At 50.8% G+C, this 26,214-nt stretch overlaps 5 protein-coding genes across 7 annotated transcripts in view; 1 reads left to right on the top strand and 4 right to left on the bottom strand.

The window, feature by feature from the left end:
* Positions 1-1,119: 1,119 nt before the first annotated feature.
* Positions 1,120-7,871, bottom strand: Tapbp (TAP binding protein). The gene is made up of 8 exons (XM_090355911.1): positions 7,767-7,871; positions 6,298-6,468; positions 5,407-5,667; positions 4,083-4,481; positions 3,462-3,803; positions 3,293-3,382; positions 3,134-3,168; positions 1,120-1,787 (listed from the first exon to the last, which is right to left on the bottom strand). Exons 1-8 carry the CDS (start codon positions 7,801-7,803, stop codon positions 1,776-1,778), a joined length of 1,347 nt encoding a protein of 448 aa, XP_090212037.1. The 5' UTR covers positions 7,804-7,871; the 3' UTR covers positions 1,120-1,775.
* A 224-nt stretch (positions 7,872-8,095) lies between these two features.
* Positions 8,096-11,553, bottom strand: Zbtb22 (zinc finger and BTB domain containing 22). The gene is made up of 2 exons (XM_090355910.1): positions 11,475-11,553; positions 8,096-10,857 (listed from the first exon to the last, which is right to left on the bottom strand). Exon 2 carries the CDS (start codon positions 10,780-10,782, stop codon positions 8,872-8,874), a length of 1,911 nt encoding a protein of 636 aa, XP_090212036.1. The 5' UTR covers positions 10,783-10,857; positions 11,475-11,553; the 3' UTR covers positions 8,096-8,871.
* Positions 11,554-12,201: 648 nt separating this feature from the next.
* On the bottom strand, positions 12,202-17,613 carry Daxx (death domain associated protein). 2 transcript variants are annotated; one of them, XM_090355909.1, is made up of 8 exons: positions 17,526-17,613; positions 16,378-16,732; positions 15,405-16,230; positions 15,074-15,288; positions 14,610-14,847; positions 13,998-14,460; positions 13,377-13,602; positions 12,202-12,439 (listed from the first exon to the last, which is right to left on the bottom strand). In XM_090355909.1, exons 2-8 carry the CDS (start codon positions 16,678-16,680, stop codon positions 12,380-12,382), a joined length of 2,331 nt encoding a protein of 776 aa, XP_090212035.1. In that variant the 5' UTR covers positions 16,681-16,732; positions 17,526-17,613; the 3' UTR covers positions 12,202-12,379. The 2 variants fall into 2 exon arrangements, with proteins under 2 accessions (XP_090212035.1, XP_090212034.1); XM_090355908.1 differs by having other exon boundaries at positions 17,470-17,557.
* A 940-nt stretch (positions 17,614-18,553) lies between these two features.
* The window catches only part of Kifc1 (kinesin family member C1), a 28,353-nt gene continuing 20,692 nt past the window's right edge, over positions 18,554-26,214 (top strand). The window contains exon 1 of one of the 2 annotated variants that reach the window (XM_090355903.1): positions 18,554-18,621. In XM_090355903.1, the coding sequence (XP_090212029.1) occupies positions 18,598-18,621 (24 nt within the window). In that variant the 5' untranslated portion in view covers positions 18,554-18,597. The remainder of the gene's footprint in view (positions 18,622-26,214) is intronic. The other variant, XM_090355904.1, reaches the window with a different exon arrangement.
* Smim40 (small integral membrane protein 40) lies at positions 20,176-20,415 on the bottom strand. Its single transcript, XM_090355325.1, has one exon. The coding sequence runs from the start codon at positions 20,413-20,415 to the stop codon at positions 20,176-20,178; it is 240 nt and encodes a 79-aa protein (XP_090211451.1).

Genomic DNA, 26,214 nt, shown 5'->3' with positions numbered 1-26,214 from the left:
CTGGTGAACCACACGAGGGCGCGGCTCACACCTGTAACCCTAGCCTTTCGGGAGGCTGAGATGGGAGGATCACAGTTCGAAGCCAGCTCGGGCAGGAAAGTCTGTGACACTTTGTTTATAATTATGAAAAAGTGGACGTAGAGTTTGTGGCTCCAGCTTGGGGGGGGGGGGAGCGTGGCCTACTGGTATAATGTTCGCATGAAGCCCTAGGTTCGATTGCTTGGTACCAAATACACAGAAAAAGCCGTTGGTGGTGCTGTGGCTCAAGTAGTAGAACGCTAGTCTTGAGAAAGCCCAAGGACAGTGCCCAGGCCCTGAGTTCACGCCCCAGGACTGGCAAAACAAAACGGGGGGGGGGGGGGCAGCCGGCAGCAAACCAGGGTTCACAGATTGGGGTTCCTGAAATAGGGGGCAAAGACTAGGAAAAAATAGAAGAGAGACAGACACACCGGGTCCGGGATGTCTGCAGCCCAAGTAAAGACTGCCTCGTTTATTCAACTCCAGCTTCTCCCTTCTAGAAACCAGGGAACTTCCAACTGTTACATTCATATGGTAAACCTCAGGTAATTTAAACAGAATAAGGCCATAAAACAATAGGACAATAAAGCCATGGTCTGATGCAAATCAAGGTACAATTTGATTCTACTCTGGCTCCCAACAGAAAAGGGGGTAAATGAGCTCTTGGGCTCAGAGAGGGTGAATAGGCCAGACTGAGGAACACAGCATTAGGACCCCAGACACAGACTACAAGTTTACTGGAAGAAAAAAAAAATAGCTGTCCTCTGAGAGGTTTTTTTTTTTTTTTTTGGGGGGGGGGCTACCAGATAGGACTGAAGAGTTCTATAGTAGTCTGATTCAACCAGGGTAAAAAGGAATAGATCTGTTCTCAATTTGTGGTCTCTTGAGATCCCCAAGACTATTTCACTAAATATCTAGATTAAGACCTTTTATAACAATATTAAGAGCTAGGATGGAGCTCTGTGGCAAAGTGCTTGCCTGGCAAGTACAGCGTCGTGGGTTCAACAACCAATACCAGAAGAAAAAAATTCCCAAGAGCATATAGCCACAGGTGCATGATACATATTGATGCCACAGTTCTCACAATGAATGCAAAGTCTATTCTTGTGATTTAAGCCTTTCTCCATTTCAAGTTTTAATACAGTATGAGTAGTAGTCACACAACAAAAACTCTTTAGACTGATTAAAAAGTCCTGAGACAAGAAAAGACAGAACCACTGCCCTAGGGCTTTAAAAAAAAAATGAATGTCAGGGCCAGGAGTTTGACTTAGTGATATAGGGCTTGCCTAGCATGCACAAAGACCCAGGTTTGATTCTTTAGTACCACATACATAGAAAAAGCCAGAAATGGTGATGTGGCTCAAAGCTCTAGCTCTGAGAAAGCCCAAGAACAGTGCTCAGGCCCTGAGTTCAAGCCCTAAGATTAGCAAAAAATAAAGTGAATGCCAGGGCCAGGAGTGTGGCCTAGTGGTAGAATACTCGCCTCACCTGCACAAATCCCTGGGTTCAATTCCTAAATACCACATACTCAAAAAGCAGGAAGTGGTGCTGGGGCTCAAGTGACAGAGCACTAGCCTTGAGCAAAAAGTGTCCAAGGACAGTTGCCAGGCCTTGAGTTAGAGCTCCAAGACTGGCAAAAAAAAAAAAAAAAATCCAGCCACTCAGTGGAGGAAGTTTGTAGACAATGGCACACTGGGAGAGATACTATAGTAGCCCAAATCAGACATCATGGTGGTTTCTATAGAATGATGGTGCCTTCACTGTGTTTTCTGGAAGAGAATGAAGAACAAAGTGAGGGATTTGCAGTGGCAGATGGTTTGAAGTAGTGAATCTAGTAACACCCTTGACATGGACAGTGGGATAATGATAGGATTAAGCTTTTCTGCCTGTGGGATACAGGAGTACATTATCCTCTGCCTTTTCTAAGAGATAGACTATATTTTTTAAGCCATCTAAAAATTGTCTGAGGGGTCTACAATCCAATGTGCTAGCCCCTACACAGGCAGTCAGTGCTACCTCCAGGATCATAGCCACATGTGGCCAGGTGCAATGTGCTGACAGGCTGGCGATGTAGCTCTGTTGAAAGCACTTAACATGGGAGACCCTGGGTGTGATCCACAGAAAGAGAAGGAGGAATGGAAGAAAGCCAACATTGTAACACCTGAGGTGGGGGGAACTCATAATTCTATATACTGACCTGATGGGTCACAGTTCAAACCAGTCCAGACAGAAAAGAGTATGAGAATCCAACCCCAGGTTACCAACAAAATACTGGACTAGAGGGGCAGCTCAAGTGGTAGAGTGTCAGCCATGAGTAAAGAAAGCCAAACAAGGCCATGAGATCCTTGTGTTCAAGTCCTGTACTGATACTACTTAGGGTAGGGGGGAAAAAAACAAAAAATGACATTTCTTTTGTGATTTTTGGTGATGATTTTTTTTTTTTTTTGCCAGTCCTGAGTCATGAACTCAGGACTTGAGCACTTTCCTTGGGCTTTCCTCAAAGTAGAGCTCTACCACTTGAGCCACAGCACCACTTCCAGCTTTCCTATGTATGTGGTACCGAGGAATCAAGCCTGGGTCTTTGTACATGCTAGGCAAAGCATTCTACCACTAGGCCAAACTCCCAGCCAAGTACTTCATACATTCTAAGCAAACACTCTTCTATTGAACTATACCACCAACTTTAGAACCTGGGGCACCAGCCTCTTCAGCCCCTACCTGTTTCTTTTAACATGCTCTTTTCTTTTTGTTGGAGATGATTTCTCTGTGCAGCCCAGGCTGACCTTACACTTGAGAACTGGCCTTAGACTCCAATGCTGGGATTATAGGCATGTGACACTATGCCCAGCTCTTCTTACTTATTTAAGGTGACTAGATTATTTCCGTTTACATGTGTGGCTTATGTTTCCATTAGCATTTTTTAATTCCTGCATCCAGGCAAGCTAAGCTGTAGATGTAGCTTGGTTAAGAGGCCCTAAAATTAGAATGTAGGTCAGGGTTTAACCTAGGTCTGTGGAAAGGAAGTCTAGATCTGCCTGCCATACAAGCAATGTCCTTCCCTCCCTGGGTGACAGAGTTGGAATGGGAACAACATGAGACACGAAAGCCCCGTTACCTTCTCTGAATCCTTGCCCATGGTCAGGTAGGCAGCTGTGGAAACAGATGGAGAAGAGATAAGATGTGGAAATGGGCAGTGAGGGGTGTCGGTTTCTGCTGGTACAAGGGGAGTGTCTGCAGTGGGGAGGATCATGGTCAGGGTAGGGTTCATACTCACCAACCCAGCCCAGAGCTTTGGTTAGTCCAAGGATGAGAAAGGCTGACAGGAAGAGGCCTACGCCATCCTCAACTGAGGGTCCAGACAAGCCTGACGGAAGGGGTGAGAGTGAGCATCCTATTGTTATCAGAGGTGCCATTCTGATGCCACAGGAGTCTGTGACTCTTACCTGCCACCTGCAGGGTGACCTCTGCACTGCGCCTTGAGGCTTGCAGGCTGGGATGGCGTACTCGGCAGGCATAGCGTGCCCCATGCTGCTCGGTGGTGGCAGGAGGTGGCCGCAGGTGTGCAGAGAGACTGATAGAGCCATCAGAATGATGGCGGAGAGATGAAAGCCACTCCTGACCTTCAGCCTTCTGAGAGCCTCCCCCTGGGCCACCCCGGAGCTCCCACTCCACCTCCAGGCCTTCAGAGGGGTAGAAGTGGGACACCAGGCAGATCAACTCTGGGGATGCCTCCCCTGGGGCAGCCCATACAAGGGGTGCTGGCATTAGAGACACTTTAGGGGGCTCTGAAGAAAGAGTAAGAAAGAAATATGAAAAGACCAATCCATATTGTCCTCCTTTTTGCCCTCTGGCTTTCCTAAACTAAAGGTGGGAGCGTTGGACACCACTGTCTCCCATTTGTTGCTTCATAGGGATACTCCATTCCTGCCATTGTCCCTCTGGCTTCCCAGGGGCCCCATTTATGTCACTTAGGTACCCTGTTCATCATTCTTCATGCTCTGGTGGTATCCTCCTAACCCCAGTGCCTCCCCCACTACCTCTAGAAATTTCTGTGGCCCACTTACTGTGCATAGAGAGCTCCAGGGTAACCTGGCCTTGAAGGAATGGCAGGTGAACGATAGCTAGGTAAGTGCCTTCCTGAGAGGGTTGCACTGCCGGCAGCCATAAGGTGCCATTCCCAGTCCATGGGCCCCAAAGCTCATCATCATCCCATGCAGCAAATGCCACTGCTCCCTCTTGGGCTGCTGGCACCTGTCCACCAAGTCCAGGAGTTGCAGCCAGGAGCAGATGCCCGTCACCCCTGTGCTGCCGTCGCCACTCCAGGCCAAAGGGAGGGGGACCTGGGGGGAGGGATGTAGCAGCCTCGAGGGTGGGGGGCATGTAAGAGAAGCTCAAGTCCAGTATTGCATCTTGTCCCAGCTGGACTCGAAGGGCAGGGGTGTGAGTAAGGACAGTCAGCACCACTAGAGGACAGGAAGAGAGAGACATAGGGGAGAAAAAAACATAGAAATGAAGTTACGAAGTGCACGGGACTCCACAACCTACCCCCGCTTCAGAGGACACTGCTATTCTGATATTTGCCATCTCTGAACATTCCCTGAAAGTCCTTTGCTCTGGCACTCAGTTGGAAGCTTATGTGACTGGGAATAAGCAGAGAGGTCCAGGAGTGAATAGGAGAACTGAGGGGTACAGCCCTCGAAACATGCTCGGAACACTGTACATTCAAGCTCTGGGCATAGAAGGATCTGAGAGTATGTTCTTTCTTTTTTGGTGCCAATATTAGTGCTTGAACAGCCTAGGCACTGTCTCTAAGCTTTTCTGCTCGAGGTGCTCTGCATTTTGAGCCACAGCTCTACATCCAGCTTTTCGGTGGTTAATTGGAAATAAGAGTTTTATGGATTTTCCTGGCCTGGCTGTCTTTGAACCTTAATCCGTAGATCTCAGCCTTTGGAGTAGCTAGGAAAACAGACTCAGAAAAGGACATTTTCATCACCACTTCACAGTCCAGGTAGTATATCCAGATATACTACCTTTCTGCGTTAACAGCCCGCTCGCTGCCTCTCTAGGCTCAGAAAAGCTAAAAGTCTGCTTTTGGAAACAGGGGTGGACTGCTAAGTGCCTAGCAAGATTCATATCAGGAAGGCTTTTGAGCCAGTCCTACCCCATTTCTTGTCAAGTTTCAGTCTTTGCAAAGCCCTTCAGAGGCCCTTGAAGGCCCTCCTCCAAACCACTGTTGGTTTCTAGTTATACTGTTGAGGGCCATAAGAAGAAGTAACAAAAAGAAAACTGAACCCTAACTGGAGAAATGACTTGCTCACGTCCATACTTGAGTCCCTGGCTAATGGGAACCCTTAGTACACATCCATGTCTATCTTCTTTCCCAGCTACCTGTTGCCTTGGTGATGGGTACAGGCTTCTGCTGAGGTTCTGGCTGCGGTTGCAGGAGGATGGAGAGGCTAAAGACTGAGTTAGACATGCTGACCGAGAGCCAAGCTCCATCCAGAGTCCGGGGACAGCTCTGCTCAGGTGTCAGGCCTCTGATCCAACTCACAGAGGCTGGGAATGGGACGAAGTGGCTTATTTCGCAGTGTGGATCAGGGGTGTTTCTGGGGTATCGCCTGAAAGCAGCTTGCAGGGTGCCTGTGGGATCTGAGAGCAGAAAAAGGAGTAGAGCTGTAGAATGAGTCAGGAAAGGGGCTGGAAGGATAGTGTTCAAGAAAGCTCAAATACAGATTATCCATAGTGGAAAGTTTATTGGTACTCCTGGTTTGTTTTACTATTATTATTAGTGCTATTATTGTATTGCCAGTAGTGGCATTTGAACTTGGCCTCATTCTCTGCTCCTTTGTTTTCTGCTCAAGGCTGGCACTCTACCACTTTAACTACAACTCGACCTCCCAGCTTTTTGCTGGTTAATTAAAGGGAAGAGTCTCATAGCCTTTCCTGTTCTGCCTGGCTTCAGAGCATGAGCCTCATGTCTCAGTCTTCTGAATGGGGAGCATTACAGTTAACTACCACTGCCAGGCTTAATCAGAATTTATTTACAGAGGGGAAAACCAACAATGAGACATCTAAAATAGGGGCTGCCCCATGATCTTCAGCAATGGGGGGGAATTGTGTTATTTATGCTATTTAAACGAAGGATGTGGTTCAGTCGTGGAGCACTGCTATCTTTCCTGGAGCCATAAGATGGATCCCTTGCATGTGTGGGAGGGGGGAAGAGTGGGGAAGAATGAAGAGCTTGCCATGGAGGGATGAAGAGAGTCCCAGAAGCCTCACCTTCCACATGGAGGTAGAGTTTAGGGTCGAGGTCTGGCCTGGGTGGTGGGCCCTGGGGTCCCGGCCGCAGCAGCAGTGCAGCGGGTCTCTGGGCCAGGCCACCCCTGCCTGCGTCCTCCACGAACCAGCACTGGATCGCCGTGGGTCTGGCCAAGCTGGCAGTCACTAGGCCTGGGGGAGAGGATGCCTGTGACAAGGCAGCCAGGGACATGGGGCGACCTGGCCCACAGTGTCAGAGGACTAGGACTACTGCCCCCCGCCCCCTGTGTCCCTCCAAGTGGGACCACCGCCCTCCCATGCCCCACTGTGGGACCACCTGCCCCTCCCCCCCCTTCCCCCAGTGGGACCACCTGCCCCTTCCCACCGCGTTCTCCTGGTGGGACCACCTGCCCCCCACCCGCGTTCCTCCAGTGGGACCACCTGCCCCCCACCCGCGTTCCTCCAGTGGGACCACCTGCCCCCGCCCCTGCGTTCCTCCAGTGGGACCACCTGCCCCTCCCCCCCGCGTTCCTCCAGTGGGACCACCTGCCCCCCCCACCACATTCTCCTGGTGGGACCACCTGCCCGCCCCCACCCGCGTTCCTCCAGTGGGACCACCTGCCCCCCACCGCATTCTCCTGGTGGGACCACCTGCCCCCCACCCGCGTTCTCCTGGTGGGACCACCTGCCCCCCACCGCGTTCTCCTGGTGGGACCACCTGCCCCCCACCGCGTTCTCCTGGTGGGACCACCTGCCCCCCACCGCGTTCTCCTGGTGGGACCACCTGCCCCCCACCGCGTTCTCCTGGTGGGACCACCTGCCCCCCACCGCGTTCTCCTGGTGGGACCACCTGCCCCCCACCCGCGTTCTCCTGGTGGGACCACCTGCGCCCCCCACCGCGTTCTCCTGGTGGAACCACCTAGGACCACCTGCCCCCCACCCGCGTTCCTCCAGTGGGACCACCTGCCCCCCACCGCGTTCTCCTGGTGGGACCACCTGCCCCCCACCCGCGTTCCTCCAGTGGGACCACCTGCCCCCGCCCCCGCGTTCCTCCAGTGGGACCACCTGCCCCCCACCCGCGTTCCTCCAGTGGGACCACCTGCCCCTTCCCACCGCGTTCTCCTGGTGGGACCACCTGCCCCTTCCCACCGCGTTCTCCTGGTGGGACCACCTGCCCCCGCCCCCGCATTCCTCCAGTGAGACCACCTGCCCCTTCCCACCCGCGTTCTCCTGGTGGGACCACCTGCCCCCCACCCGCGTTCCTCCAGTGGGACCACCTGCCCCTTCCCACCCGCGTTCTCCTGGTGGGACCACCTGTCTCCTGCGTTGCTCAGTGGGACCACCGCGCCCCCTCCACCCCACTCCATGGGACCACCGCGCCCCCTCCACCCCACTCCATGGGACCACTGCCCCACCCGCACCCCACTCCATGGGACCACCGCCCCCCCACCCCGCACTCCACTCCAAGACAACTCTCCAGCTTTGCTCACCCAAAACCACAGCCAGAAGCGGGACCGAAGGCTCCATGGCGCCGTCTCTTCTTCTCTGGGCTGCCCCAGCCTCCCCTTCCCCTTTCACTTTCCCTTTCGGTTCTGCCCAGGAGCGGGAGGAGCCGCCGCGTTCACGCGCTCATCACGGCCGGTGAGGGCGAGCCGCCGGTGAGGGCGAGCCGGGGCGCTTGGTGCGGGTCTGGCAGGGCTTCCCAGGTCTTCCCGGAACGCCCTGGGCTCCTCCTCCGTCTCCCCAGCGGCACCTTTCCTCCTGCTTTCCCCCACCTGCGCCTGGTCCCAGCGAACAGAGGGGTTGTCGAGAAGCCAAGTGAAGTGACCAATAAATATTTTAATCACTGTTTAAAAAAATTAAACCGTACTACAACTCTCACTCCCTTCTAGTCTATACCCATTTTCTGGTGAGAACTGAGCTAGGAAACCCCAATAGAGGTGTGTGAGATGGTATACAAATAGGGGTGCATCGTATGGGAGGGGGGTAAGTTCTGTAGCAGTGGTGGGTCTCAGAAGGCCTGGGCCGGGGCCAGGGAGCCGGTGGCTCACACCTGTACCTGTTAAAAAGGCTGAGATCTGAGGATAACAGTTCAAAGCCAGGCCAGGCAGGTAGTCCCCAAGACTCTTTTATCTCTAATTAACCACAAGTAAGTGGAGCTGGGGCTCAAGTGAGAGCCTTGAGCATAAATAAACTCGGGGACAACACCCAGACCCAGAGTTCAAACCCCAGGACTGGCCAAAAAAAAAAGAAGGCCTCACAACACAAACACAGACTTCAGGCACAGACTATCACAACCTGACTCATGACCCTGTGACTCTAGGATGATTCAAACAACCCCTTCCACTCCCCCTCTCCATGTTCCCCCTACTCTGTAGAGCTGGGGCTTCAGGCTACAATAGAGATACCTTGGGATGCAGGGGCTGAGTGGAATGGGCTGTTGATAACGAAATACGTTTCCCTCTCCCCAATATGTACAAGTCCACAGAGATAAAGGAAGACATTAAGTGTGATAGGAGATCATCCAGGGATTACAGCACCTCTCAAATGTGCTCCCTATCCCTCTTCCCCAGAAGTTACCAATTGCCAGTCCCTTCAGTTTGCTCCTCCACCTCCATTGAAACCCATCTCCACCTTTTGGACGCTTGGTGGGGACCAGACACGTCGGTTGGGTGGGGGTGTGGCCCCACTTGCCTCATCTCCACTGGCCCCACAGGCTCCAGAGGACTCTCTCTTGGGTTGTAAGGTTGGCCCTGTGGGCACCCCAGGTCCAGGTGCAACCCCAGCTCCACCCATTCGGTGCCTTCGCTCACAGTGTCCCCGGTGACGCATGAAGCTGTCTCGCCACATGAACTTCTTGGCGCAGACACCGCACTCGTAGGGCTTGAGACCTGTGTGTGTCTTCATGTGCTCGGTCAGATGGTGCTTCATTTTGAACTTCTTGTTGCACACTGGGCAGTCAAAGGGCCTCAGATTGAGATGCATGTTCACATGCCGATCCCGCATGCTCTTGTGGGAGAAAGCCTTCCCACAGTGGCACAGAAAGATCTTATTTCCATCCCCGCTTCCCGTCCCTCCTGGGGCCCCACCATTGCCACCTGGCACTCCCAGGCCTGCTGTTGATGTGCCCCCAAGCGTCACAGCCCCATGTTCTGCTTGGCTCCCTGGTGGCTGGCCTGGAGCCTGTGAGGAGGAGGAGGAAGAGGAGGAGGAGGAAGATGGGAAGACCAGGATCTGGTTGCCTTGCATGTCCAAGGGGAGGAGGGGTCGTGGAGGGTGGCTGGGGACATAAGAAGGGGTGGGCCCCCCAGAGTCATCAAGCCCTGTCCCAGCACCCCCACTCTCATAGTGGCCAAAGTCATTCGAGGATTCACAGAAATTGACCTGCTCTTCCCCCTTGTCTGGAGGCTCAGTGAGGGTTCGGACATCACTGATACTGAGAGTAGCCTCAGGACCTCCCCCTGCCAGAACCCTAGAGCCACCCCCCAACTCTTCATCCTCATCATCCTCACAGGTCAACACTAAGTCTTCCTCCTCTTCCTCCTCCTCTAGCTCTGGGTCTTGGGGAACCAAAGGCGCTGGTGCAGGGCAATTTGCACCCCGTTTAACATATACCCAGTGTTTTTGTGGCACGATGCTCGTAGGTGTATAGGCAGGCCTCCGGAGCCCAGCCCCAGGGACCACTGCCCCTCTCCCATCTGTACCATCATCACACAGTTCATCTGCCTCCAGGAGCAGCTTCCCAGAAGTGGCAGCCCCGCTACCAACCACAGGGGCCGGAAATACAGGGCCACCTCCTCGACGCTCACCACTGCCTACTGCAGAAGCTGCACATGCCTCTTGGGAAGAAGATGAGAAATCAGTAGACTCCCGAGGGCTGAAGTAGTTGCTGCTGCTGGGAGACTGATTCTCACTGGCCCGGCTGGAGGTGTGGGAGCGCACAGAGCCCATGCTGCCAGGGGCCACAGTGCCCCCACTCCCTGAGGGGACACTCACACCAGGCACAGTGACAGAGGTGGCTGCAGTAGTAGTGATGGTGGTGGTGGCTGAGGCTCGGCCCTCTCGGAGGAGTTCAGTGCACTTGTCCACAATGTGCCACATTTGGAGCACAGATCCCACCGTGAGGAAGTTGACGATGTCAGCAGCAGCCATGCTGAGCCGGCCCGTGTAGGCAGAGGCCAGGACGGTCTCAAAGGCACCAGGATCCATGACACTGGGTAGTGAGATGGAGGTCATGCCCTTAAGGAGGACCTGGTCGTGGAAGTAAGGAGAGGAGGCAGCCAGAACAGCTCGATGAGCCCGAAACTCCCGTCCCTGCACTCGAATGGACACATCACAGAGTTGGCCTTGCAACCGTTGCTGATTAAGGGACTCCAGGAGAGCACTAGTCACCTCTGGGAAGGACACGTGTACCACTGCAGCTGCCGGCAGGGGCAGTGGGGGTGGAGCCAGAGAGAGGGGCAGGGGGAGTGCTGCCCCACTGGGTGACAGAGGAGATGGCTCCATGTTGTGAAAGGAGAGGGTAAGCACCCCCCCCCAGCCACAGGAACAAAGAATGGAGAAGGGCGGCCGGGGGGGTCTCTGAGGAGAAAAAGAGAACAACGTTTTGTAAATGTCCACTACAGATCAAAAGTATATTCAAAGCACTCTTCTAAGTAACTTCCCTTATATAAGTCCAGGAGAGGAGAATGCCTCAATCCCATTTGACAGATAAGTAAACTGTCAGAAAGACTTCAGCTTATCCAAGGTCATACAGTGGCAATGTCAGTGAACACAGGCGCTCTGACTTCAAATCCAGTGATCTTTCCTTGGAGGTTAGACATAAGGCACTCTCAGGGGGCGTCTTGGAATTACACCCTATTTACCATGTGCATGACTCTGCCTTTGGGGTGATTTATACTCATTTCGTGGGAGGGTGGGCAAGTCTGCTCCTCTACGGAAAACCAGCTCTGGCTCCATTTCTTCCTAGGTTAGGCCCCCCAGCTCAGTGACAGACCACGCCCCCTCTCCCCCAGCGCACCACTAACCACGCCCAAGCAAGTCCCTCCCCGCCCCGCCCCCAGGTCATTCCGACCCGCCCCTTGTCTACCCCCGCCTCCGCCTCCACTGGACCCCGCCCCCCCTGCTCCGCCCCAAGCGCTACCTCTGCCTTTTCTCCCACCCGGAAGGCGCCCCCAACCCCGCGCGTCCCCGCTTACCGGGCCGCGCGCCCCGGGGCCCCCTCCCCCCGCCCCTCACTCGGCGGCCAGAGCTGCAGCCTGGGCCCCTCCCGCCGCCATCTTGCGCCGACTCCCTCCGCCCGCCGCCTCCACTCCGCCTCCTGCCCCACCGACTTTAAAGGCACAGGCAAACCTCCGCCCGGGCCGCCGCACAAGACTCTGCCGACGTAGCCACTTCCCCTTTAAAGAACCATCGCCCTATTCAACCTTAAAGGTACCAGGTCCCCTCTTCCACTGTGAGCCCAGAACTTGGTTTGGTGGAAGCCCTCATTCCCCTTTAATTCCGAAAGCCTGCCTTTTCCCACTGGTGATGGGTTCTGGCCTTCGCTCCTCAGGCCCCGCCTCTGAGCTGTGGCCTTTCGCTGATTTGCAGGATCTAATAACCCCGGGCCCAGCCACTTAACAGTCCCCCTAAAGTCCCACCTCCTCCCTCCGGGTCTGGATTGGCCAAATATCCCTGAGCCAGCCCCTGATTGGCCTTCCCATCCCAAACCCTTGAAGAAAGTAAAGTGAGGTAAAAGAAGGCCAAAGCACTTTTCTGTTCTTTTTTTAATTTAAAGGCCCTGATATAGGGTACCAGACCCAAGGAGACCTTAAAATGACACAGTGACCCAAGATAAATTCCAGGGTGCCTAGGAAGCTGGGTTATTCCTAAGCTAGGGTACAGCTGAAACCCAACTATGACCACAGAAGGACATGACAGGAATACAATAAGAAAAAGTTTTATTGTTTATTATTTCTGTGTAAAATTTGAGCTTTTGATTTTTGAAAGAAACCACCAAAAAGGAATTAGCTCAGTCCATCCCTTCCTCCATTTATTTGCTTCCCACCATCCTCCAAATGCTATCCAAAACATTCTGGAAGGCAGGGAGAGTGGAAGAGAATTAATCAGAATCTGAGAGCACGATGATTTCTTCTGGATCACACTGTGTGGCCACACTCATCTGCGGGAAGGTAAAAGACAGAATCAAAGAAGTCGAGAGTACAGGCAAAGAAGAAACAGAGGAAGCACGTCAGAAATTAAAAAACTGAGCCCGGAGTTTGGCATAGTATGCACCAAGACCAGGTTTGATTCCTGGGTACCACATACATAGAAAAAGCTGGAAATGGTGCTATGGCTCAAGTGGTAGAGCTCTACACTTGAGAAAGCCCAAGGACAACACTCAGGCCCTAAGTTCAAGCCCTAGGACTAGCCAAAAAAAAAAAAAGTAAGAAAGTAAAAACTGCCAGGCACTGACGGTTCATGCCTGTAATACTAGCCATGCAGGAGGCTGAAATCTGAGGTTCAAAGCCAACCTGGGCAGGAAAGTCCTCTCATCTAACCAAATAACAGAAAACTAGAGTATTAGCCTTCAGCAAAAGAGCTCAGAGACAGCGCCTGGGCCCTAAGTTCAAGCCCCACAACCAACAGACCAAAAAAAAAAAAGGGCCGGAAGTTTGGCCTAGTGGTAGAGTGCATGCCTGGCATGCAAGCATGCATGAAGACTGGGGGTCCATTCCTCGGTAACACATAAAATAAATAAACCAAAAGACTAAAAACTAGGGTGGGAAAAAACGGAAACAAAGCCAAGTGCCAGTGGCTTACGCCTGTAATCCTAGCTACTCAGGAGATTGAGATCTGAGGATCATGGTTCAAAGCCATCCCGGGGCATTAAAGTCCATGAGACTCTTATCTCCAATTAACCACCAGAAAACTGGAAGTGACATTGTGGCTCAAGGGATAGAGTGGTAGCCTTGAGCTGAAGAACTCAGGGACAGGTGCCCAAACCCAGAGTTCAAGTGCCACCATCAACAGAAAAAGAAAAAAGAAACAAGATGCGACAGATACAATATCCAGGCAAGGGGCCTGAAACAAGGAATGGAAAAGACTGCTCCTCTTACCTTATAAGAACTGGGCTGAAGAGTTTGTGATTGCGAAATGTGGGACACCTTGGCTGGAAAAGGGCTGCAGAGGGAGCTGGTCACCAGACCATGGCTAGGAGAGTCCACCCTTGTAGAGGAGTCAGCAACTGGAACCACAGAAGCCAAGGGGGAAGGTGGATTGGGCAGGGTATATATTGTCTTCTTCCCATTCTTCTCATGCAATGGCTCTTGCTCTTCTACACAGCTGAGAACAAAACATAAGCACATAGAGAGGTGTGAGAAACCTAAAGCTAGAAGAATATCCAATCTCTCCCAACTGACTCAATCCATCAATACTTTTCTCAGAAAGTCTCCTGAAATTCTTTCTCTGATTCCCCTTTCCTCCTCCTCTTGTTACCTATTTCTTTTTTTCTTTCTTTTCTTTTCTTTCTTTTTTTTTTTTTTTGCCAGTTGTGGGAACTGAACTCAGGGCCTGAGCACTGTCCTTGGACTTTCTCAAAGCCAGGGCCCTACCACTTGAGTCTCAGCACCACTTCGGCTTTTTTCTATGTATGTGGTACCAAGGAATTGAACCTGCATCTTTGTGCATGCTAGGCAAGCACTCTACCACTAGTCAAAACTCCCTGGCCCTCATGTTACCTGTTTCTTAACGGTCCTAATCCTGTTGGCTTTTCCTTCCGAGATTTCTTGCAGGGAGGACTGGAATCTCCCCAAGCACGAGGGGAGACACCTCCATTGAAGGATGTGGAAGACACCATGGCTGCCCCATTCTCCAAAACAGTACTGAGGACAACCTCTGATTGCTTTCTAGAAGAAGAAACATCCCTTTCCTCAGGGGAAGGGGTGTTATCCACTGGCAAAGCTTCAATTTCTAACTCAAAGAGCTGAGACTTAGGACTTTCTTCTTCTAGGGGAAACTTTTCAAACTGTTCTCCACTGCTTTCAGCATTTACGTTAGAAGGATTCAGGGGTTCTTCCAAAAGTGAAACTGGTGACACTGTAAGTCCTTTGTTTTGCTGTTCTTCCAAAGACCTGTTGCTGGGTTCTACATTTTCAGCAGAGATCTGTGATGGGGACATGGGGCTTTTGTCTCCACTGTTACCTAGGGAAGAAGAAAAGAGAGGAGTGATATGAGGACTAAGGGACGGAGAATACTACTACAGAGGAACTATTAAGAGGAGGAAGGAGAGTCTCAACAAGTGCTCATGCAAAACAGGGTAGAACTGACATAGGAGATGTTCCCCTACAAACCTCTTTGCTCTTCCTCCTCCTCTTCCTCCTCTTCTGACTCATCTTCTTCCTCCTCCTCTTCATCATCTTCCTGACATTCCTGTATTGGTTCTAGATCATCCTCTTCTTCAGAATCTGTGGCTTCCTCCTCTTCCTCTTCCTCTTCATCCTCTTCCTCATCACTTTCCTCATCTTCCTCATCATCAGTGTCAGCCTTGGAAGTAGGAGGGCATTTTGGGGATGCCATTCCACTAGGGCCCTGGGAAACAAAGGAATTTCTCTAAGATATCCCTTGTCCCAGAGGGTTTGATTCTTATATTCCTTCTGTATACTCCCCCATCAATCACCCTGGAATCCCTCCTGGAGAAAGAGAGAAAGAGAGAAAGAGAGAAAGAGAGAGAGAGAGAGAGAGAGAGAGAGCGAGAGCGCGAGCGAGCGCATGAGAACATGTAGGCAATTGGGGAAACAAAGTTCCCCTTCCACACCTCACCAGAATCCAAGGAGGCTTTGGGGGAGTCTGCAGGTTGGGAAGAGGTGCCTTGGGAAAGACGAGCTCTTCGCTTCTGTCTCTCACCCTCCTCGCTTTTGTCTTGCATCACTGCATATTTAGAGATGACTTCATCCAGTCGGCTCATTGCTAAGTTTCGGTTTTCCCGAAGGCGCCTGGCCAATGTAGAATCTGACAGTGCAGGGTCGAAGCCTGTGTGGAAAGATATGGATAGAACACTCAATTCAAACCTGAGAAGAGGATAGGGCAATGCCCCCTCCGCCACACATCTCCCCTAAAGGGCGATGGGTATCCCACTAACCTCCTACCTGGCCTATAGTCATCTGTGAGGTGGCAGCCAAAGTTGTAGATGAGATCAAGGTGGCGTCGCTCTTGTAACCTAACACCAACATCCCGGAAGGCATCCTGAGCCAAGAGCTGGAGCTGCTGTCGAGGAAGGCCAAGGCTGTGCCGAGCAGCTGCCTTCTCCACTGCTCGAAGCACATCTCTGTAGTCAGGAAAAGTGTCAAGGCCTGGCTTGTTGATGAGCCGCTCAATGCGCCTGTTAACCTCGGGGTAGCGGGTGCCCCGGTAGGTGATTCGCTGCTCAATGACACGGCCAGTCAGAGAAGAGCAGTCTTTCAGCTCACATAGGCGCCCAAAGAGGCGGATCAGCTTCCTCTTCAACCTGGCCTCTTGGAGGTATGTGGAGTCTGGGTCATCCAATTCTGCCAGGTTCAACTCCTTTTCCTGGAGCCGCCGGATCTCTGCCACATAGAGTGCCAGCAACTGCTCCAAGCGCTGGATCTGCCGCCGGGAACCACGGGTCCTTGGGGCCTCAGAGGCAGAGGTTTCAGCATGTGATAGGTTTGAGGACTCTGTGGAAGGGTTATTCTCACTGGGTTCACTGGAAGTGGTAGAAGGGACCAGGTTCACCTTCTTCTTGGTAGAATGGGCCTTAAGAACAGTGCAGAGCTCATTGATATACACATACAGCTTAGCTGGTCGACTCCTGGCCCGGGAAAGAACCTGAGAGAGGATGTTGCAGAACTCTGCTGAGGCCAAAAACAGAGATTGGGCCCGCTGCTGCCGGCTAGAGAGAAACTGGACCACCTCAGGGTGGTCGGCTGTCTGTGTCTTACACAGATCAAGGAACTGCAGAGTTCAGGGAAAAGAAGGGGGAAAGCGACAAGGGAGGGAGTTGAGAGAAACAAGGTAAGGTGGGGTTAGTGGGGAGGACAAAACCAAAGAGCCAGTCAGCCACCCCCTCCCTGGAGTACAATATCTGCCCCTAAAGCTCACCTCTTCAAACAGCTTCTCATTCTCCAACTTGTAGCATTTCTTGCTGCCAGAACTACTATTTCCTCCAGCCCCAAGGGGCTCAGAAGAGCCAGGGGCTTCTGCCTGTGGACAGTCAGGGGCTTCTGCCTGTGGACAGTCAGGGCCTTCTGCCTGTGGACAGTCAGGGGCTTCTGCCTGCGGACAGCTAGAGGCTTCTGCCTGTGGTGAGCCAGGACTCAGGGGTGGGTGGGAGGGCCCTGGCCGAGCAGCCGCTTCATCTTCATCATCATCATCCAGCACAATGATGCTGTTAGCGTTGGCCATGGGGAATCAAATTCCCCCGAAGGAGGACGTGTTGGGGATTTCAGATTTCCTGCTAGAAGGGGATGGGGGCCTCAGAAACAGCCCTTCCAGCATCACCCATCCCTTTGTAGTTTATGGTCCCTCGGGTTTCAGTATAACCCAAAGGTATCCTCTCACTGCCCAGCTTCAGCCACTACTTACTTCTTTGCGCTGTTCTGGTTCTTCAAGTGTAGGGTAGTAATAAACCTCCCAATCGTAAATCCCCACCTCCTGCTCCACCCCTCCACGTCGATTTCCGGTCTTTCAGGTGCCCCATTATTTCTCAAAGTTGGCTTTTACTCTCAATCCCAGTACTAGCTCTCACACTGCACCCCAAATTTCCGACAAGCCCTTCCATATCCCACGTCGGTGTCAACTCACATGCATGCCCCCTCTTGCTCTCAAATCAGGAAAACCCTCCACATTCCACCCCATGTGCTCCCCCCACCCCGGCTCCACGACTCTCGTGGGTTCCTTCCCAACAATCCATTATTCCCACCCTTCCTTTGAATTAGCTCCCATTATTTCACCCTCCTGAGGGCTCCGACATTTTTCACCTCAACTCCCCTCCCTGCCACCCCACCCTGTTTTCCCCATTTCCGACTTGCAGCCGACTGGGGGGCCTTCCTTTGGACTCCTCCAGACTGTTCTTGATACCAACCCGGGTCGGGGTGGTCCGGCGTGAAGAGCTTCCCGCCAAGTCCCCTCCCCCAGTTCAACCCCAGGCTCCCCTACTCCCTTTCGAACACGGCACGGTCCAACAGCTCGCACCTCAGACTCACTAAGCCGGGCTTCTCTCCCAACACCTCTCCCTCAGTACTCCTCACCACTCCTTCGCTGTACACACGATCTGGACCCCAACTCAGAAACGGTCTCTCGCGGCGACCCTCGCGGCTGGTCTCAGAACCTCGCATGTTCTCTCCGCCTTCCTTTCCCCCCCTCCCACCGCAGGCCCCAGTACGGACCGGAAGTTCAAGTTTCCGCCTTTTTTGAACCTGGGCGCAGCCATTTTGTCGTACGGCGCGCAGTCATCTGCGGCCGGAAGTGGGGTTGGGCCCCGCCCCCCCGAGCTCGGCCTGCTTCCCTTCGGATTAGTGCGGGGCGACGTTTGTCCCCGCTGGCGTCCCGTAGTTCAGATAGGGCGCCATGTTCGCGTACGGTCCTGGCTCCGTCGAGGCTTGGGTCCATAGGCTGCCTAGCTTTTTTTTTTTTTTTTCCCCACCCGGAACTTCTGCAACTTGGCCAATCAGAAACTTTCTGCCTACGCCCCAACTGCCAGTGAGTGGAGAGCAAGTAGGACGGAACCATTTTCCCGCGAGGAGGGGTTGGGGAGCCAAGCAGGATTAAAAAGGACTGGGTCTTTCGGAGGCCGCGTGGGGTTTTAGGGAAGGGGCGGAACGTGTGAGGGCGGAAAGAAGACGGGTTCCTGGTCCTGGATGCTGGCCAGGCTTCCGGCCCTGCTTTCCCGCGGCGCAGGCCGCCTCCCCACGTGCCCGCGCTCACGCGCTCGCTGTCCAGCAGCTGCCTCCGGGGGCGGTTGCAACGTCTCCCACACCCGGAGTCACGCCCGGGGGCAGGCGTGAGCGCGAGCCCCGGCCGCCACGCCGGGGTGGGCTCATTATTGCTACTGCTGATTGGCTGTTCAAGCTCCACCGCCGAACGAAAGACCCACCGACCTGGTGGGCCGTCCGCTCTTCTCCTCCTGGGCCGGCGGCCCGGACTGATCCTAAGGGATCCAGGGCCCCAGGGCGGGCAATGGGAGGGGTGGCGGACTTCGTGGAAGACCGGGGGAGATTGCTGCAGTGAGGGCTGGGAAATGAAATGAAGCTCATAAAATACCGTGGGTCACCTCCTCTTCTGGGAGCGCTGAGGAAAAACGAATGGCGAGAAGACGACGTGATGCCTGCCTCGCCCCGGATGGAGGTGGTGGTGGTGAAGATGGGGGAGAAGGGGGTAAAGGGTTTCGTGGAGGCAAGGCTGGGATCACCCGAGACCGGACTAGGAAACCAGCAAGGTTAACAACCCTTCCTGGTTTCCAAGATTCTCACCTCCTGCATGCCTCCACCGTCCACAAGTGGGGCACGTTGCCAGTTTCCAGGAACGCAGAATCTCTTACGTTCCCGTCGTTCTGGGAGCCTCGGAATCTCAGATTCTAGTCCCTTCTATGAAAGAATTTCACACCGTATCTCCTGTAGTAGAACAGAACTCTACCAAGGGTGTTACTGGGATTTGACAGATAGGATTTAACTTCCACATCCCTAAGTTTCCCCAAATGGCTCCCCTTTCTTTCACAATAGACTTCCTCTTTTTATAAGGGAGGGTCGAGGTGGTTCCAGCACTGGGGAGGGTGAAGCACTAGGATTGCCTTGAGTTCAGCCTGGGCTACCCATCAAGACAACTAAAAAGTTGGGGGGGGGGGAATCACTACGGGAGGAAGCAGTGAATGAGTCTAAATTGTTTTGTTGTTGTTGTTGTTTTTAATCTGAGACTTTAGCGATGCTCTACCACCTGAGCTACACCTTCAAACCCAAGGGTGGTTTTTCCTAAGACTGGGACTCAAACTCGGTATCTGATGCTTGCTTTCACTCATTGGCTGGCACTCTGTCACCTGAGCCACATCTCCAATGCTCAACCGTTAACAGATTTTTTTTTCTTTTTTACGGAGTGGAGGAAGTAGTGCTGAGGCTTGAACTCAGGGCCTGGGTGCTGTCCCTGAGCTTTTGTGCTCAAGGCTAGCACTCTACCACTTGAACCATAGCTCCATTTCTTGTTTTTTGGTAGTCAATTGGAGATTAGTGCCTCACAGACTTTCCTGCCCAGCCATAATCTTCAGGTCTCAGCCTCCTGAGTAGCTAGGACTGCAAGCATGAGCCACTACAGCCTGGCAAAAGATGATGTCTTAAATATTTGTGTGTGCCAGTACTGGAGTTTGAACTTAGGCCTTGGGCATTGTCATTTAGATTTTTTACTTAAGGTTGGTGCTCTACTATTTAAGCCACATCTCTGCTTATGGCTTTTTTTTTTTTTCAGTTTAATTGGAGATAAAATTTTATACTTTCCTGCTTGGTCTGGTTTTGAACTGCAATCCTTAGATCTCAATCTTCAGAGTAGCTAGGATTATAGGTGTATTCCATCAGTGCTCTAAAATACCTACAAAAAAAGGTCTCTGAATGCTCTAAGCACAAAGAAAATGATAACTGAGGTGATGGATATGCTAATTGCCCCAGTTTAGTCAGTGCCCATTATATGGATGTCATCCATTCATATCCATGAATGTGTACAATTTTGTGTTTGTTCTAAAAATATATGAAGCATTTTTCCAAAAATTATTACCCAGTTTAGAGGTACAAAAAGTTTAAACTATTGCCATAAAGCTGTATCTAAATGTCCCTTTCAGAGCCCCCAAGCAGCCCTGTTTTCCTCCAATCTCCCATCTCACCTCTGTGGCAAGAAGAGAGGATATTTGTAAGGAAGTTGTCACAATTCCAGTTCTTCTTCCTTCTGAGGTGTCCTCAGGAGCCAGTCCCCAAATTTTGCCCATGGCAGCAGCCACAGCAGCTTGTAAGTAGCCTCTAGCATCAGCAGTGACAGGAAGAGGATCAGGAAGATAAAAAAGACTTTGTCCAGGGCCCGGCGCAAGGGACCCCTAGGAGGAATGGGAACCTGGGAAAATGCCAAGAATATATCTCCTTCTTCCACATCACCTTCGTCTGCCATCCTTCTCTGTTTGACAGCTGCTGGATATGCAAGGCCTGGATGAAAGCACTGGCTCAGCACTGCCAGGATTAAGGGGTATGGCTGGGCTGACTTCTGCCCCTACCCAGTTTGACCCTAATTCCAGCCCTGTGGATAAAAGGCAAGAACAATTATCATCCAGTATGATGTGAAATGTCAGCACAAAATGATCAATGGCTCATATTGACCATATTATTCTGAAGTTTAAAAACAGTAAATGCAGCATGGAGACATAAAGTGGAGAGGCCAGTCATTATGAGTTTTCTAGACTCATGGTGTCAGCATCTCTGTAGATAAGTGAGTGAACAAATCAGGAATAGAACCATGGCTCAAGTGGTAGAGCTTCTGCTCGGCAAGCACAAGGCCTTGAGTTCAACCACAGACTGATGGAGCGACAGAAAGACAGACACAGTGACACAGAGAAAAGTCTATTTGGGAATTACAGTGGTTGGGCAGTCTCTCCTAACCCAGCACGCTAGTTCTCTAGGTCAGGGCTCTGTGGATGGTGAGAGTTAGGATACTAAAACATTTTCCTAATGTCTAGTTGCAGTGGCGTTAGGACAGGATTAAACTGGACTACATGAGCCCCTAAAGTTTATAAAAAGTGAAAGACCTTGACCAGTCATAGGGGTAAGGACATACGATTGGGACTTGATTTAGAGAATTGTGAAGAGAAATTCCTTGGGACCACATATATAAAAATAGCCAGAAGTGATGCTGTAGCTCAAAGGGTAGATTGCTAGCCTTAAGAAGACTCAAAGACTGGGGCCGGGAGTTTGGCCTAGTGGTAGAGTGTTTGCCTAGCCTGCACGAAGACCTGGGTTCCATTCCTCGGTACCACATACATAGAAAAAAGCTGGAAGTGGTGCTGAGGCTCAAGTGGTAGAGCTCTAGACTTGAGAAAGTCCAAGGACAGTGCTCAGCTCCTGAGCTCAAGCCCAGGACTGGCAAAAAAAAAAAAAAAAGAAAACTCAAAGACAGCTGGGCGCAATAGCTCATGCCTGTAATCCTAGCTGCACAGGAGGCTGAGATCTAAGGATCAAGGTTCAAAGCCAGCCTAGACACAAAAAGACTTAAGACTCTTAGCTCTAATTATCCTCTAGAAAACGGGAAATGAAGCTTGGCTCAAGGGTAGGGTGGTAGCCTTGAGCTGAAGAGCTCAGGGACAACGCCCAGACCCAGGGATAGGGTGATAGCCTTGAGCTGAAGAGCTCAGGGACAACGCCCAGACCCAGGGATAGGGTGATAGCCTTGAGCTGAAGAGCTCAGGGACAACGCCCAGACCTAGGGATAGGGTGATAGCCTTGAGCTGAAGAGCTCAGGGACAGTGCCTGCCAAGTTAAAGCCCCATGACACCCCTCCCCAAATAAAGCTAAAGGACAATAATGCCCAGGCCCTGAGTTCAAGCCCCAAGACTGGCAAAAAAAAAATGGCTTCTCCATTTCTTGTACTTAGAGTTCCTGTAAAACAGTATATAACACATTTTCTTCCCTTGTATGAAAAAATATGAAATAAAAATCTAAGCAAAATTCAAGTGGCCCAAAGGAATACATCTGTATTTCTGGCTACTCTGAAGGCTGAGGCAAGACAGTCATTAGTTGAGTCCAAGAGTTTGAGACAAGTTGAGAAACACAGTGAGAGTTCCCCTTAAAACAAAACAAAAAAAACAAACCCTAACAATTTAGGTCAAACAGCAAACTCAAGCCACTTATGCTCCTTTTTCCTCTTGGAAATGATCATAGTGACTGAAGAATTAAAACTTTATCTTGAAAAATTACCATTGTGCTAATCCTGGTTGATGATGATGATGACGATGATTAACAGTACTGGGGCTTGAAATCTGTACCTGGCCACTATTCTTGTGCATTGGTGCTCAAGATTAGCGCTCTACCACTTGAGCTATAGCTTGTTTGGAAGTGAGTCTCATGGACTTTCTTGTCCAGGCTTCCTGGTTTGGAATCTTGATCCTCAAATCTCAGCCTCCTGAGTACCTAGGATTACAGATGTGAGCCACCAGTGCCCAGCTACATGTGTAGTTCTTTCAACCTTTTATTAATTTGCAGATAGTGGTTAGGTAGATAAATAGTTCTGCCTTTGGAGCTCACTAGGTGTTGCTGAGTGGACAAGAGTTTCTGGCTACACATCTCCTTATACAGAAAGTCCAGTCTGAGTTTATTTGCTGCCCAGGACTCAGGACTGAGAGTTCAGTGTTCAGGGTTTCCTGAGACCTACCTAGCAGAGGAGTTAGCAAAGTGCCACTCAGCCTTCATGAATCAGCCAATGTAAGTAAAAGTCAATCCTGATTCCAGTAGTGCAGAACAAGTTAGGACTTGCACAGTGGTGAGCACCTGTAGTCCCAGCTACAGACGTGGAATCCGAAGTGCAGAAATGAACTCTACCTTTCAATGTATATTAAAAATATATTAGCTACCACGGAAGCTTATGAAGGGCTGGATGGGTAAGAGCACTAAGTGAAATAATCTAAGACCATTTCAGCTTGAACAAAATGCAAGTGACAGATAGCACTTCAGAGTTTATAAAAGACACATAACTATTTTACAAGAATAAAACTTAATCTGTGTTATATCCCAGCCATTCAGGAGGAATTTGAACCCACATCATTAAGGTTACCAGCACTCAGTGACTCGAGCCAGGAGTCATTTTAATAGCTGCGCAGGGAATGATTTCCACCTTTGGGCTGGTAGAGAGCAGCCTGAGCATCAGTGGGGCTGAGCTTTTAAAGGCAAATACCACATGCAGGTGGTCATAACCTCACGCAGGGTTGTCACTATATGATATCATCCTAAATCAATAACCACACACAGATGGTTGAGCAGGTTAAGCATTTTTACAAAAACAAAAACAGAATTTGGTGGCTAAACTTGACAGGTTATTATAATCCAAACATCCACCATATCCAGAGATGCCAGAGCTAGCTGGCAGTGAATCAGGATTCCTGAAACAGGGGGTAGGGAGTAAGAAAATAAAAAGGAGACAAACAGATGGGGTTCAGGAGGACTTCAGCCTAAGTCAGCAGCCCAAGACTCCAATCTTAAGACTGTATTCTGCTGCCGTGAGCTTAAGACTGTTGCTTAAGACTGTAAGTCCAGTTTATTTCAAGTTCCAACCTTAAATATTCTTCTTACAACTAGGGAACTGCCAGGGGCTACATTCCTACAAAACAGCAATCAGGTCCCAATTAGATTAAATGAGAAGGGATTAACATCACCCAAAGTCATCCTGATAAGAAGCCATTGACATTGCCAAGTCATCCTGATAACTTACTTCCTTGTGTACACAATTGTTCAGGGCCAAGGTCACTGACCCCACAGTCGGCCCCCAACACAGAGAAAATAAAACCTCTTCTGATCCTTGTCAGTTAAGTAAAGCAATTTCTTTCTTTTTTTTTTTTTTTTTTTGCCAGTCCTGGGCTTGAGCTCAGGGCCTGAGCACTGTCCTCGGACTTTCTCAAGGCTAGAGCTCTACCACTTGAGCCTCAGCACCACTTCCGGCTTTTTTCTATGTATGTGGTACCGAGGAATCGAACCCGGGTCTTCGTGCATGCTAGGCAAGCACTTTAACCACTAGGCCAATCTCCCGGCCCCTTTTTTTAATTTAATTTAATTTTTATTTTTTGCCAGTCCTAGGCTTGAGCTCAGGGCCTGAGCACTGTCCTTGGACTTTCTCAAGGCTAGAGCTCTACCACTTCCAGCCTCAGCACCACTTCCAGCTTTTTTCTATGTATGTGGTACCGAGGAATTGAACCCGGGTCTTCATGCATGCTAAGCAAGCACTCTACCACTAGGCCAAACTCCCAGCCAAGTAAAGCAATTTCATCCTCTAACCTACCTCCCTTAACCCTGCTTTAATGAAGGCAGGAAATAGATACATGAGGAAGCCAGCAGGCATGCCGCCCATTGCCTGTGTTCCACCAGCTGCTTAAGCCACAGGAAGACAGAGACCTAATTTCTGCTCACCACTAACCAATGATTTAATTTCTGTTCACCACTAGCCACACTCTGGTGGCTCTTGCCTGTAATCCTAGCTAATCAGGAGGCTGAGTTCTGAGGATCACAGTTCAAAGCCAGCCCAGGCAGTAAAGTCAATGAGAGTCTCCAATTAACCATCAGAAGGTGATATGGAAATAGCAACTCTGGCTCAAAGTGGCCGAGTGCTAGTCTTGAGCAATAAAACTCAGGGGCAATGCCAAGCCCCTAATTTGTTCAAAAGCCCCACAGCCAACAACAAAAGTGTGTCATTAATAGTTTTTTTTTTTCTGTGTCAGTACTAGAGCTTGATCTTAAAGCTTCAGTTCTATCCTTTCCCTTTCGCTTAAGGCTAATACTGTACCAGTTCAGCTGTAGCTCTCCATCTGCTTATGGCTGAGACTGGCTAGGGTTACAGGGTGAACCTATGACTCTAAGGTGAGATTTGCTTTATGTAAGTGTCATTTTTTTTTTTCAGTAGAGGGGCCTGGGAGCTCTCCTTGAGCTTTTCTTTCTTTCTTTTTTTTTTGCCAGTCCTGGGCTTGAGCTCAGGACCTGAGCACTGTCCTTGGACTTTCTCAAGGCTAGAGTTCTACCACTTGAGCCTCAGCACCACTTCTGGCTTTTTTCTATGTATGTGGTACCGAGGAATTGAACCCGAGTCTTCGTGCACGCTAGGCAAGCACTCAACCACTAGGCCAAACTCCCGGCCCCTCCTTGAGCTTTTTAACTCAAGCCTAGCTCTCTACCACTTGAACCACTTCTGGCTTTTTTGTGTATGTGGTATCCAGGAATTAATTCTCTCTCTCTCTCTCTCTCTCTCTCTCTCTCTCTCTCTCTCTCTCTCTCTCTCTCTCAAGAGGGTGTAGTAAACAGCACATCATTTTATGAATCATTTTAATGACATCAACCGGCCATTGATCTGTAGTCACCTACATTGTAATTAGGCTGAGATCCTCGACTTTGATCCAGATGAACAACATATAATATAATTCAAAGCCATTACAACCCACTAAGCACAGGCTGCAGACATTCAAGTTAAAAAGCCCTCATGGGCCAGGAGTTTGGCCTAGTGGTAGAGTGCTTGCCTAGCATGCACGAAGACCCGGGTTTGATTCCTCGGTACCACATACATAGAAAAAGCCAGAAGTGGTGCTGTGGTTCAAGAGCTCTAGCCTTGAGAAAGCCCAAGGAAAGTGTTCAGGCCCTGAGTACAAGCTGCAGGACTGGTTAAAAAAAGAAAAGAAAAAGCCCTCATGGCATGTGTAATGTTCTGGTTCAGCAAGTAGATCAGAGACCAGTCCTGCCTTGCCCAGTTCCTGACCCATTGATTCATAAGAAACAATATTGCATTGGCGCCGGGAGTTTGGCCTAGTGGTAGAGTGCTTGCCTTGCATGCATGAAGACCCGGGTTCTATTCCTTGGTACCACATACATAGAAAAAAGCTGGAAGTGATGCTGAGGCTCAAGTGATAGAGCCTTGAGAAAGTCCAAGGACAGTGGCTCAGGTCCTGAGCTCAAGCCCAGGACTGGCAAAAAAAAAAAGAAACAATACTTCTTTAATGGTAAAGTTTGGGAGCCATTTGTTATACAACAATGGATACTAAAACTGAATCATTGGCTCCTGGCTACTCAGAATAATGAGATCTAAGGATCATGGTTCGAAACCATCATATACAGGAAACTCTTTGAGACTCCTTTCCCAAATAATCCACTCAAAAATGCTGGAAGTGGTAGAGGGCTCACCTTGAACAAAAGAAGTTCAGGGACAGTGCCCAGGCCCAGAGTAAAAGAC

Source organism: Megascapheus bottae, chromosome 22 (genome assembly GCF_031878675.1).
Source record: "Megascapheus bottae isolate mThoBot1 chromosome 22, mThoBot2.hap1, whole genome shotgun sequence".
In the NCBI taxonomy this organism is placed as follows: domain Eukaryota; kingdom Metazoa; phylum Chordata; class Mammalia; order Rodentia; family Geomyidae; genus Megascapheus; species Megascapheus bottae.
The sequence above is the reverse complement of the archived record's forward strand: the minus strand, read 5'-3'. Positions and strand labels throughout refer to the sequence as shown.

Coding starts and splice junctions, on each gene's coding strand:
- Smim40 (XM_090355325.1), bottom strand. CDS start 20,415: ATGGCAGACGAAGGTGATGTGGAAGAAGGAGATATATTCTTGGCATTT.
- Tapbp (XM_090355911.1), bottom strand. CDS start 7,803: ATGGAGCCTTCGGTCCCGCTTCTGGCTGTGGTTTTGG. Junction 4,482..5,406: donor ACCCATCACCAAGGCAACAG/GTAGCTGGGAAA, acceptor CCTGTCCTCTAG/TGGTGCTGACTGTCCTTACT. Junction 3,804..4,082: donor CCTGGAGCTCTCTATGCACA/GTAAGTGGGCCA, acceptor CTCTTTCTTCAG/AGCCCCCTAAAGTGTCTCTA.
- Zbtb22 (XM_090355910.1), bottom strand. CDS start 10,782: ATGGAGCCATCTCCTCTGTCACCCAGTGGGGCAGCACTCCCCCTGCCC.
- Daxx (XM_090355909.1), bottom strand. CDS start 16,680: ATGGCCAACGCTAACAGCATCATTGTGCTGGATGATGATGATGAAGAT. Junction 14,461..14,609: donor GGAGGAGGAAGAGCAAAGAG/GTTTGTAGGGGA, acceptor CTTCTTCCCTAG/GTAACAGTGGAGACAAAAGC. Junction 13,603..13,997: donor TTAGGACCGTTAAGAAACAG/GTAACATGAGGG, acceptor TTTTGTTCTCAG/CTGTGTAGAAGAGCAAGAGC.